At 40.7% G+C, this 13,893-nt stretch overlaps 1 protein-coding gene across 4 annotated transcripts in view; it reads right to left on the bottom strand.

Annotated features, from left to right (window-relative positions):
- ADARB2 (adenosine deaminase RNA specific B2 (inactive)) overlaps positions 1–13,893 on the bottom strand; it is a 317,653-nt gene that overhangs the window by 98,726 nt on the left and 205,034 nt on the right. For all 4 annotated transcript variants that reach the window (XM_074868096.1, XM_074868070.1, XM_074868087.1 and 1 more), the window contains one exon: positions 6,388–7,295. In XM_074868096.1, coding sequence (XP_074724197.1) covers positions 6,388–7,295 — 908 coding nt within the window. The remainder of the gene's footprint in view (positions 1–6,387; positions 7,296–13,893) is intronic.

Here is a 13,893-nt window from a genome sequence, read left to right as displayed (position 1 = left end):
ATGTTTAATAAGCAATCTAGACTCTGAAGGAAAGAAATCAAACAATGGTTGTGTGAATGTATGGATAGTATGAGGTATTTGCAACTACGCTAAAAGAGCAGCCAGAAGCCTAGTCAGATAAATGAGATTCACCCCACTCTAAATGCACTGTAATCACAGTGGACTCTTCAGAGTCTTTATAAAGGAAAAATAGATAATTTTATTTTTCCTTTTTTCAGAGGAAGAAGGGGTTTGGGTTACTTATAAACTTAAATTACATATTTACTCTTGAAAAAAATGCCTTTCAGCCTTAAAGATTTTTTCTTTGAAGATATTAAAATTATTTTTTCACTTCTGTAAATAAAGATCAGCCATTCATTAATTAATTATCACAATTATTACAGCTCTTCTAAGTATTATAATTAGGTGAGTGGTATATTTAGACTTTAACATCTCTGTTAGAAGAGTTTTGTTTAGCATACCTAATGCTCTGAAAGCCTTGAGCATGTTCTATATCATGCAGGACTTAAAGACAAGTACAGGGTAATCTTTTGGGGATCCTGTTGGAGTTCTCTATGGCCATGAGGCAGCAGGGAATTACAGGGTACAGCCACTGAGGAGCAAAGAGAGAGGAACGGAGGGTGGAGATCAATACACCAACTCAGCAGACACTTCCTGCAGCAGATAGCTGGAGCATTAATGTAGTTCATCTGATGCAAAGTAATGTGTTATTTTGTAGTGATGACTGCTTTTCATGTGCAAACCCCTTAATGTGTCTACACGTACGTGCTGATGATATGAGAGCAAGTGACCAAGTCCTTTCTACCCTGTTAATTTGTTTCCCATGATTTCATGTAAGTAGCCCTTCTGCATCTCCCTTTGATCCTATGGATTATATATACTAAAACACAGTAATTTCTTCATCTAAGACTCAAGTTGTAATCTCTCTGGGACAATAATCATCTTTGATGTTGGACTTGTATGAGGAGTGATGGGGTGGTCCTGGTTCCTCAACTGTGAGTCTAGAAGGGACTGCAATCTTATTAGCAGCCAGAATAATAATAACAGTATCCAGTGCACTGATGCTGTGCCTCTAAATTGGTTCTTTTGCCATTGTTTTGCTTAAGAAATGTAATCTTATAGATGTCTCCACTGCCTGTTGCATTGATTATAAAAAGCAACTTTCCCCTCCTACAGAGTCATAAATAGATGGTTGAATATCAAACATTATTTGTATTGCAGAGGCATCCCTCTGGTCCCCACCCTTTCTTGCATCTCACTGTCAGGAGCTATGTACACACCTATCAGCTGTTTCTCTTTGTGCAGGAGAAAACAGAGAAGGTGAAAAGAGAGAAGGTTATAAAAAAATGTACTTGGTTATTTGACCAGACAAAGCTCTTCACAGAAACATGCTGGAACAGCTTCTCAAAGCTTAGTGCCAGCTCTGTGTGCTGTCCCTTTTCTCACCAGAGTCAAATCTATCACTGCCAACCTCAGCCTCAGCTTAATTGCAACACAGGAGAGAGGGCATCATTGCAAGAAAGTTGGCAAATGAGGACAGTGAGAGAAATAAAGTGAAGGAGGCAGGAACAATTGATACTGAATGAAAATGAACCAGTTTTGCAACACAGAAACAGCTTTCTGGAGGGAAGTGGATGAGAGATGTGGGGTACGGGGCTTTCCCCAACACAGTGGTTGTTCTTCCCATGACACTGCTCACCAAGGTGACACTGAAGTTAGGTGGCAGGAATTGATGACCTGCTCAGGATAAAGAATCATTGCAACGGGGATACCGAGGTTGCTTTGGTCTGCAAATGAAGCTTTTGGCAAATAGGGGATTTAATGGATTCGAATGTTTAGCTTTATTTGCCAAAGGAAAAAAACCCTGTTTGCTTTTGATGATACACACACAAAACACAATGAGATTTCCTTTAAATAAATAAATTGACAACTACTGCTCTGGAGGCTCTGGATGTGAACCAGCAACAGCAGCGTTAAGCCATTTTAAATTGGTGTGAATGCAATTTTCACACCTATTCTTTTTTAATTTAGGTCCATTTGAAATCCAAACAGCCCTCTATTACTAATTTGTTATGGCAATATTAATTAATGGTTTTGCTCTACAGCAGTAAGAATGCTGTTTAGACTGCGTGAGATAGTTTAAAAGGACTACAAGACTAGAAAAACAATCTGTAAACTGGTCAGATGCAGTTGGGGGTCACTTGATATCCTAAAATGAGCACAGTGCACTTGGAAAGCCTGGGAGTGTGTGGATGTATTTCTACCAGTGCAGACTCATTAGGGCTGGTTAGGTCAGCACCTTTTTGATGTTGTCTCCTTTTTTGAAATGTAAGAACTTTATCTCCCAAGGTGGGGAGAAACGATTGTCAGACTTCCATAAAAGCTGATGTTGAAGAATTGTATATTATTTGATGGACAACATGAGTTCAGACCAAGTATGCCATGAAACAAGGAACAATATTTAGTGACTTAGTAAGGGGCACAGTTATGTGTTGTAATTTCCATTCTCCTGACTCACTTTATCTCTGCCATTAGTTTAGCAGATCTCCAGGCTCCTATCTTGGTTACTCTGATCAAGATAGTGTGCCCAGGCTCAGACCATCAATGGTATTTATCTTGCACTGCAGTGGCATGGCATAGCATAGATAAGACTTCTGGTTTGAGGAAGAACAGTAGCTGGCAGATTGATGGGCAAATCTTGTGACCATTTCATCTCGTTCATGGATTATCTCAGCTACCTTCTCTTTACCCTACACACAGGCAAGAGCTCAGGTCCTCTAGCCATCATTGTACCTGTATGAGAATCACAGAAGTGGATCAAAGCACTGTTGATGGTGGTAAAGAAGCCACAATCTCAACTATTTTGGCTTTAAATGACAAGATTAAAAATTTTTCCTGGTGTAAAGTGTGATATGCTTTTATTTATTTTTTGGTTATAATGTTGCAGTCAGCCCAAACACATTGTAGAACAATCCCAGGGAAGAAAATCAGAGGCACAGTGATGTTCTTTTAAGAAACTACTGGTACCGTAAAGTGCTCACAATTTCATGGTGAGTTTTCAGCATTGGCAGGTGAGGGGCAGGAGAGGCAACTAAAGAAAGAAGTTGGACTGCAGCTGCCCCAGGGAATTAATCTATTTCTGGCTTTGCTATTCTTGCATTTCTTTGTTTTGCCTGAATCAGAAGAGATCAAGGTGGCAGGATTTTACATCTATGCTCTGCATCTCCTGTCGGTTCAGGAAGCCTCCTGTGTAGGCAGCACCTCTCAGGACAGACTGGAGGGTATCGTGCCTCTTTTGACATTTTACATTGAATCTCCCTTGGTCAGTGGGAAAAGTGGCTGTCAGTCTGAGGGCATGCCTGAGGCCCAGGCTGAGGGACGCCAGGTCCCCTGGGGGCCCTGATGGGCAAGGCAGAAAAGTCAGTGGTCAGGAGGCCCAGATCATAAGGACATCTGAACTTTTTTGACACTTTCTTGGACTCTGTGAAATCTGTAAGTTCAGTGCAACTGGACTACCAGTATTACAAGATTTTTGGCTTTTCCTTTTTCCAGTCAAGCTATAATCAGGAAAAGCCAAATTCCGGCCTCCTAACACCACTGGTAACAGCAAAGTGAACAGGAACAGAGACATGCAAAGTTGGAATACTCTTTGTAAAAGGCAACCACAGAGATAAACATACTCCTACATTTCTACATTCTACAAAATACTCAAAATATAGGTGAAACTGTTACAACTGATCTTGTTTGCCTGGCCCTACTATCAATGAGTCAGCTATCTGATATCCTAACATATATGATGAAGCACATGAAAAGAGTGAATGGTTGGATGGTACAATAGTTATTCCTTACTCTGTGAAGAAATCAAACCCCCCATAATATTTCAGATTCTGTCCCTAAGCTGTTTGGGTTTCAGTGTGCTCTCCTACTTTTAAACACTTTTGGACACAGACCAAGCTGAGCTTACTAAGTAGGAATAGCTTTGAAAACTTCACTTGAAATGTGTCCTTGAAAAGGTGGTTTGCAGATCGGGGAGATAGAAGGAGCTGAAGAAACTTTTGGAGCAGCTGCCTCTGACCACAGCACAATGAGAACTACACTCTGCCCAATACAGTTACCACCTCTTCGACTGACCAAACAGCCAGATGAGGCAGTGAGTAAAGACAGCCATTTGATGAGATACTGCATAACACAGTGAGAACAAGCAAAGATGCTTTGGATTTAATGCTTAAGCTGTAGCCAAGCTGAAGTCAGTGGAAATATGTCTGTTGTTTTCAGAAGTTGTGTTATGACTTAAGTGAGTAACACAAACTCGGGTTTTTTGTCATAGCTTCTATGTCTGTTGATGAGAGCAGCTAGTAAGGGGGTCAGCAGAAATTGATGTTAAGGCTTATCTCTCCATTAATGTGCTGAATGCTGGCATTAAAAGTGCCTGAGTAATCTTTTAGTTGGACAATACATAACCACTCAAAAAATACTGGCAGAGAAAGTTCAGTGACACCATTTCACTGACATTTATACTTCCAGAACAGTGAGGAGAAGAAGATAAGGAGGGCAGAAGTCTACAGAAAGGAGAAAAGGCCATAAAAAAGGGAATATACACTGAAGAATGTGTTGCCTAGTGAACAACTGGGGACCCAGGTAAGATGTGATATTCAAGTAGAAGATGATCATGAAGTCCAGCAACCAGGGAATATTTCAGAGAGCTCAGTCACTGAGGCAATTATACTTGTGGTGCAGTTTCAGAACATAACAAACCATCAGTTGATGAATGCGTGGTATTTACCTGCCAACCAACCCAGCAAAGTTCACAGGGGACAACAAAGCACCCAGCAGGACAGGACTAGAGATTCCTCTTTATATCCAAGTGCTAGGTTTCTATAGGGAAAGATAGGCATGTTCATCAAAACAAACTACTTTTTACCAGATTTAATTCGGGCAGGAAACAGCATAGATTTCTCATTTAAAACTATCTGTACTTTGGAGAAGTACCGGGAGGATGGAACTACCAGGTTGATTAAGGCTTCCATAATGCCTGCGAAGCACTCTGTGAAGATCACTGCTATTATTAAATTATGTTATTATCCCACTGGTTCACGGAGTTTACAAACCCAGAATTAAAAGGAAGAGGTGGAGGATTATGATGTATTTTAGAATTTCTTACATTTCTTACGTTTCCTTTTTGGAAACAGAGGAAGAAAACTTCTGGGTCACCAAATATAATTCCTGGGTCCTACAGGCAATCATGTCACCTAAAGTATTCATCTCCTATCAAACTCCTTGAACATCTAATGAACATCTTTACTAATGTTAATGAGAATTGCTACTAATAATTTGCATTTACACACTATTTAAGGATCCTGAAGTGTTCTTTCATATAATATGCTCGTTTTTATTACAGGCATATTGGATTTCAATGACTTGCCTAGGGTCTCACAGCAAGCCAACAGCAGAATGACTCTTAGTGCTCACAGTGCTTTGCATTAAATCCTGGACATTAACAGCTCCCTTCATAAAGGGAGCTTTGTAGCAGTAGATCACCTCCTGGTGCTGGTGGATCAAACCTTTTATGATAGTGCAAACAAAGCAAGAAATTACTTGAACCCATGTAATACTTCTCAATGTCTGCAAATCTTAGTTTCTTTTGAACTTAGAAGATTGACACAAGTCTGGGTAATGCTAAGATAGCCTTTGGCATGATCAACTATGAAATTTTGATGTGCCAAGTATGTACCTCAGCTCTATATTTTCTGTATTAATACAGCGGTAATTTCTACATTTTTTCCAGGAAAACTTCAGAGCTTTCACTATCCCTTGTGCTGTTGGAGGCATATTTGAAAACAAAAAAAAAAGCAACCCAAAAAGTAAGACTATAATAAACAAAAATCCGTAACTTTTCTAGTGGCAGAATGGTCTGGAGGGTTTGCGCTGACACAGGCACGTTCCTTGTCATTGCTGTCTCCTCCGAATGGCACTGTCCTCATCAAATACTAACTCTAAAAGGAGGGTATGGGGCATCTCTTTGTTTATGGGTTACTTTCTGTCAAGTAAGATGCAGTACCACAGAATGACCTGATTTTTCTGCCCATGTCAATGTTATCATTCCCTCTAGCAAATTGAAACGTTGGTATTTCCCCCTACATTTTGCCTTCTCATCTATGCCTCCTATGGAAAAGGCTGCAAATTATAGCCAATGATTTCATGATACTATTTTCAAGCTTTTGCCTTCAGCATCCTGATCTTTCTATGAGAAAAGAGCTATTTGGTGGCATGGCACTTGCTATAACATTAGAGGAACAATCTGGTAGAATAACAACAGCTACAGCAATACTGATCCCATTCATCAAAAGAGTTTCTCCAGCGTGGTAGTGGCTACCCAGGAGCTCTCACCTGTGGCAAATGGTGACATTTACTCCTGCTGGGAATGTGGCTGGGCAGCCGAATGTTAAAGAGGGCCTGCAGGGCTGCCTGCGCTGCTTGCCCCTTGGCCAGCTTCTTGCTACGTCCTGAGCCTTCAAATGTTCTCCCATCCACTCGCACCGCCATCACAAAACTCTTGATGTGCTGTTTCTCCACCGTCTCTGATAGGCAAACGTACCGCAGGCCTGACCGCAGCTCATTTAGCAGCACCACTGGGTTCTTCTCGCTCTCTGCTTTGGATGCCATCTTGTGCTTGTTTTGCTTACCGTGGCCCATTAAGTCCAGCGTATGGCAGAGTAGGCGCCCATGTCGATAAGCAGTGGAAAGCAATTCGTTATTAACTGGGTTATAGACTGAAAAGTCCTCACTGTGTGTAGATGGTTCGAACTCCTTGAACAGAGTATCTGGAAAGTCTGCTTGATCAGAAGTAAAGTCTGTGGATGGGTTGATACAGTTCCCCATGGCAAAGTGAGCTTGACAGGCATTGGGGAACTGAACGAATGACTTCAGAGCTAGCTCCGCAGCACGCATTTTGGCTTTCTTTTTTGTGGGCCCTGTGCCTTCAAATGTAAGTCCATTTACTTCCACAGCAACAGCAAAGACTGGAGCATGCACTGGACCTGTCTGGGAAACCATTTTATATTGTAAACCTGGTTTAAGTTCATGCAGCTGAACCAGAGCATTCTTTGGCGTCACTGACCATGAGACTTTCTTCCAGATGAGTTGGAGTTTGCAGAAATGGCCATTATTGCCTTCCTCTAAGGGTCTTTTTCTCTTACAGCTAGGTGTTCCCCCTCTTGCCCTCTCATTAGAGGATATTGGATGATCCTCCAGGTTGCCAATGTTTCGATTTTCCTTTACTTCTGCACTGCTGGTACCTGTCAGTAAAGAAAGAAAAAACCTCACATTACAGTTGTCATCATAGTAGCTGACATTATGCCTAGGGCTGGCAGAATAGCCAAAAAAGAAATGAAGTTAATCATAGATATCCTTGCTCAGCCCTTTTTGGGGTTTTTTCCTCAAATAACTGTATAACAGTTGGTTTATAATTTATAGTACAGATTTCCTGCATGTCCTGAATGTTTACTTGTCCCTAATGTTCTACTTGTATTAGTCACTAGCCTCCTGTTTTAAAAATCATTCAAAGATGAAGCATAAATGATGCCACGTGACTTAAATGAACTACTGCATTCACACTGGATAATTACTAGTAAAAAGTGAATAGTTCGCAAAGTTCCCTTAGGCTGAGATTTATTCTATAATCCATGTGGGTGAATGCTTATGAACACATTATGAGAAATCAGAAATGATTCACAAGTGATTCACAAACAGAAAAATGGGCAAATACATCGAATAATCTATTTGTGATGAATACATTGACCGGCGCTACACACACTGTAGGCTCTTGTGTTGCTAACATCATGAATCCAGCCTTAAGGAATGATCTGACAGACCTTCCTAACGTTTGAAACAATAATTTGCTCTGGACTCAGATTCCAGTTTAATAAGTGAGCGTCTTTCTGTCAAATTCAATTGCAGATACTCTTAGCTCCTGCATCAGCAACAACTAATGCAAAAATTCTAGATAAATCTAAGTGAGACTATCATGATGGGAGTAATTACTGATGTGAAGAATGATCTATGTCAAAGAAAAGCAATGGGAGGGAGTGACTGCCAGGAGCGCCAGGAAGGGAATGAAATGACAGTGGGGAGCTATGGAGGGAGCGCTCCATTGTTGTTGAGCCAATGAATCACACATTGCTCTGAACTATGCTTGTGCAACACCCATGCTGTGAGGCAGTGCTCTTTGCTACAGCAGATGTATGACTGAGAACAGAGATTCATCTCAGTGATGTTCTGAATGAGACAGAAAATGTGCTGCTGTCTAAATAAGCATCCTATAACATTTCTGTCATTTCTGATGAGTTTGTTTAAGTGTATTGCCTCTCTGATACATCCTACAGTCCTCCTGTGTGTTCCTAGGGGCAGAGACAAGTTGACGAAGTAAACATGAGTGTAACCAACCTGTAAAGCAACCCATCTCTGGAGTGATGCACCTGATCCTTTTCTGAGCAGACCACTGCCTCCTGCCTGCCGTATTCCAAACAGCATTGAGTGTGGAACCTTTCCCATGGTTTGTTACTGTCAGACACGAGCATGCCACCTGTGCAGGCTGTGTGAGTCCCAAGCACAGAGAAGGTCCCTGTGGTCCTTAGAGGACAGAGAATGGTCCTTCCACTTTCTGCGGGGCTACAGCCATATTTGGCTTCCTCTCTACCCTGATGTACAAGCTGGCTGCAAGGATGTAAGGGGTGAACTGCTGGCTATGCCTGGAGAAGCCTCTGTTGGAGTGATGTGTCTTTACTGTAGCCCAGTATTAGGCTGGGCTGACAGATGCACAGGAGCCTGCAGAGAATTATGTGGAACCAACCATCATGATTGAAAACCACCTTTTTATCCTGATGGGTTGCACTTGTATCAAATATCAAAAGACTTTTTCCCATCAGAGCAATAAGTCTGCACTCATGCAAGTTCCACAGAAAGCAGCTCAATGATTAGACATGAGTAAAAATCATGGCTCAATTGCATGTGTGGGGGTCCATTTGCAGGACTGAGTCTTTAGGCTCCCTTTCCTGAAAACCTGCTTCCAGCCTGTGCCTATGTTTCACCAAAGTTACTCGCAGAGCTATGTGCTGCAGTGCTTTGCTGAGGCAGAACATGAACTGACAAATTAAGGTCTTAATGACTAGTTAATTTTTACTTTCTGAAGCTAAGGGGAGAGAATAAAGACAGGTGAGGAAGGAAAGAAAAAGAAATACATAATAAAAAAAGAAAAAGTTTCAGCATATGGCATTCAGTTGTATGACATCTTTAAACCATCCTCTCTGGAAATAAGACATTTAAAAAGTTAGGTTAACTAAGACACAGGAATAATGTGGTCTTTTCTCACTGAGTTCACAACTCTATTTATGGAAACTCTGATGTGAGGAGGAAGGAGATACCAACTTTAACTTTCCTCTGTCTAGCCTGGCAGTGGCTTTGGCCAGCCATTTTCCACCATGACCCTTTCTCATGTTTCCATCCCACTCAGAATATGCCTCTTTGGTTGCATGCATTTTTTTAAATAAAGGTGAAATATTTTGACTCAGACATACTTTTTAGCAGGAAGCAGGTTTGGTTCTGTATTTCACACCTCCTCTCTCATCTTACCTAATAGGTTTTTACAGAGCCAATTATGGTACATAATGACATTGTAGTCAGGAACCATGAAAAGAAAGAGAGCTCTTGCTTCACACAATATTCAGGTTTGAAAAGAATTTTTATTGATTATGCACCACCGAATAGGAAAACTCAAGGAGTTATTTGTATTTATAATTCATATTGTCTTATTCCATCTGTGTTTTCTTTCATAGTCAGAGAACCACAGATCTGTGAACATGAATCTGTGACCTTAACATTTTGTCTTAATCACCCTCACTAAAACAGTGGTTAACTAAAACCATGGCAATATAAAATAAACATTACTTGTTTGTCTTAAATTCTGCCTATGAAATTGTCTAGTCCAGGTTTTGGCCAACAGGGAGTTTGTATTGATGTAGTGAAAAGAATGCAGAGATGCAAGTGTAAAACTTCCAGAGATCAGGCACAAAGGACATGTGGACAATGTTGGGTGTGTGTGACAGTGACGTGCTGTATTTGTGGTATGTTTTGGCCTTGTCACAGCGAAGGAAATCCATGTAAGTATACTTATAGTCAACCAGATTTCTAGAGGACCTGATCCTGAAATACTGGGAAATAATTCAGTTCTTCACAGACCTCAGCGAGAGTTGCAGCAGCAGGCCAAAAGTCATTATGACATGTAAATCAGAGGCAGCCTAAATTCAGTGAGTGCCTCAGAAAGTCTGTGAGCCTGATGGACTTGTGTGATACCTGGCAGCCGCTTCACAATGTGAAATTACTTTATACTTTCAGGTATCTTTGAAATAGGAGGTCTTTGAAATGTGTCTTTTATGAGACCTCTGTGTAGCAGACATAAGATTACCTCTCTAATGGTGGCACATGTACTTCTATTGTGAAAATCAGACAAAGCAGGCAAATGACACCAAACTACGTAAGATAAATACTGTAAGCAGCTGTAATAGAACAATCACAAGCAATTTTAGAAATGAAGAGCACTAAAAGGAAAGGGGTAAGTCAGAGGATGCACACAGGGAAAATGCAAAACTGGATCATTTTCAGTCCTGTTATCTCTTATAATGTCTTTGCTCTTGAGTTCCCAAAACACATTCTCTACATTTGGAAAAAAAAGAAAAAAAGAAAAAAAAAAAAGGTTTTCCTATGATGAAACGTTGGAGAATAATAAAATTGTAATGGGAGGGAGTTAAAAAAAAGGAGAAAGAAAAATATTACAATTTTGGGGAATAGTTTCTAATTTCTTGTGTAAGATTTCCAGAAGAGCCCCACAACTCTGTAGTGTAATATCTCCTCATGTAACTTTATTCATTGATTTTTGCAGTTTCACAAGCAAGAGGAGACATTGCAATCTTGTATTTGCTTCAGTAATTGCATGGGAGAGAGGAAAGCAGTTAGTGAAATATATTTATTTATGCACTATTCCTCAATCTTCTGTCTGCTCTTTCATGTTTTTCTCCTTTTGGTCATTATGCACAGTAGAGTTAACCTAGAGAGTCTGCATCATCAAGAGCTTTTCAGAACTATAATGCATCACTAATAATGACACTGCCTATGTCTCTGGGTCATAAGGGCTCTGCAGAACTAGCCATCCGATACTCCACGCTACATTTGAAGAGATAATATTGTTCCTGTTGAAGGTTATTCTGCTGCCAAGCCAACTTCCAGGGAGGATGGGAAAGGAGAGGTGGTAGGTGGCATCTTCATTTTGGCTAGTATCTTTACTGTTGAATTACTGTTGAATTACATTATTGAAAAACTATGATATTGAAAGAAAGAATTTGAAGTCTTTGTAGTATAGCAAACTTCTGATTCAACTGATAGCTCTGACACAGGAACTTACTGTTTTTAGAAATGTTTAGTAATCACCAGATTTGCAACAATACAGGTAGGACTTAATTTTTATTTTTCTGTGTTTTAATATCTAACCCCTGTTTGACCTGCTTATGCAGAGTACATTTTTGCTGTCCATCTACATCACATTGACTGCAGAGGTTAGAAAGATTGACCTCCATAACTCCTGGCATACTTGAAAGTGATTAAAATCAGAAGTAATAAGTATGAACCCAGGAGCCAGAGCCACAGTACCTTTGTCCAAGGTCAGCTACTATATCAGATGCCATGTAGGGCAGTCTCTTCTTGCAAGCAATATGGCATTTTCTTACACTTATTGAATCCAAAATGGAGGATTGGGAACTCTTCTGCTGGGATTTTTAGGTCCATATTCTTGACTTTAGGCATGGGAGAAATCCAAACAATGGCAAAAGACACAGTTTTCAAAACAAAACCAGGGGGTTTAATTCTGTGGGGGATTGCCTGGGGCTCTGACTGCTGGAAGGGGATATTCACTGTCCTCTTCCAGGCAGGGTTCCTGCTGTATCTCACACTGTGCAATCAAAAGCTCTGGGACCTCATGCTGCCTGAAGGGGACTTTGACCAACATGATCATAACTGAACATGCTTCAGTGCACTGAATCTCAGGCTGGGATTCATCTTGCAAGACTATTGCAGAGGCTGAAATCCCTATGTTGGGGACCATCACCACCATTATTGGGGATCATCACCACCAGGTCCCTCTGCAGACACTGGGAAAAGTATATGCCTGCAGAAGGGTACTGCACCGAGTCTTTGCATATGGCAGCATTGCACAATGAGATCCCCAGGAGTCATATGCTCCTGCTAGAGGTACACCCTAGATTTGCAAGTATCTGTGTCTGATGATAGTCTGCCTGGACGCTGTGGCATAGTGTGGATGGAACGATTAAAGATCAGGGACAGGCAGAAGTCTGTAACATCATGAAAAGCAGACAGGCAGGCAGTGAGCAGGGAATGGTTATTTACTGTTTCATACAATCCAAACACTAGAGATAGCAGGCTTGAAGCAATAAAAGGGTGCACTTTTTGAAAACACTGAACTCCCTGTTCCTTCCTGTTGTTGAGATCAGAAGTATCAGTGGGCTCCAGAGAGGACTAGACAGGTCTGTTGATGTCTAAGAAATATGATGATTCAGGTACAAAATCTAGCTGAGTAAATTTCTTGCTGGGTGTTAGAAAGATATACTGGGTGTATAGAAAGAGGGGAAGATCACCATTTAAATGTCCTTTTTCTCAATGCATCACTAACAGCAAATGTTGAAGACAGTGTACAGAGCTAAACCTCCTACTGCTAATCCTGTGTGACATGTCTTACATTCTTAGCTACAACTGACTTCTGGGAATGAATAGGGTGGTCCTTTTCTCGCATATTCAAGATAAGGTCTTCATAGAGATTGACAATTACTTTACACAAAATTCCATTCCAAAGGTACATTGTGCCTTCGATCCATTTTTCTAGTATTAGCTCATGAATCAAGACCCACAATAATAGTGTCTATATGCTAATAATCACCAGTTGAAAATGTAGTTAACTTGGCATGGCTCCCTTTGTAAACAAAGCCTAAAGGAATGTGAAACAGGATTTGTATCTGTTTCAACTAGTGGGATTCTGCCTACCAATACAGCACATTCTGGGAAGGGGCACTCTCACGGGATGCTCAGTGAGCAGAAAACTACAGGGATAAGCAGACCACTTCTCTTGTCAGCATTCTCCGAGGTCCTTGTTAAATTGTTAACACAGAAGAAGGTTCCTCTGCTTGTTCAGAGCAAATCACTGAAGCTCTTTAAAATGCTGAATTACTACACAGACACATGTGTGCTATAGACATTAGTGGGATTTATACTGCTATAATAGAAGTGAACACTGAAATAAGTAATTCACTTTTTTTTTTTTTTTTTTTTTTTTTTTAATAGGTTCTAATAGTAACACCTAAAATGCGTTGTATCTGCCAAGAAACAAATTGCTGCCTTATCACTGGAGTGTATGTTTGACCCAAGAGAGGACTAGGCATGATGACCCTGAAAACTGAAATCTGCTATTTCCCTTTCAGAAAACATAGCCTACCCTGTCCATGTGAGCTATTTTAAAGCCTGTGCAGGCACGAAGCAGTCTTGGCATTACAGCAGCAATAAGAAAATGGTGTTACAGTGTTTGGCTTGCACAAACTTCCTACATTACCTAAAAATAACTAAGTAGCACATTTGGGAAACATTACGCAGGAGGTGCCTGCACAAGCTCATCATGTGCATAATATGTTTCCTGTGTGTACTTCTCATATATCTTCCTGAAAATGTAGCCTCCCTGGGACCAATTTTGAAGGTTTTTCAGGATTTTTTTTGCCTTTGCTAAGATATGTAAAAACCTGTCAGTCCCTGTGCAGCTGAACAGTGTGATGTCCATGTGATACT

Source organism: Strix uralensis, chromosome 1 (genome assembly GCF_047716275.1).
Source record: "Strix uralensis isolate ZFMK-TIS-50842 chromosome 1, bStrUra1, whole genome shotgun sequence".
Lineage (NCBI taxonomy): Eukaryota > Metazoa > Chordata > Aves > Strigiformes > Strigidae > Strix > Strix uralensis.
The sequence above is the reverse complement of the archived record's forward strand: the minus strand, read 5'-3'. Positions and strand labels throughout refer to the sequence as shown.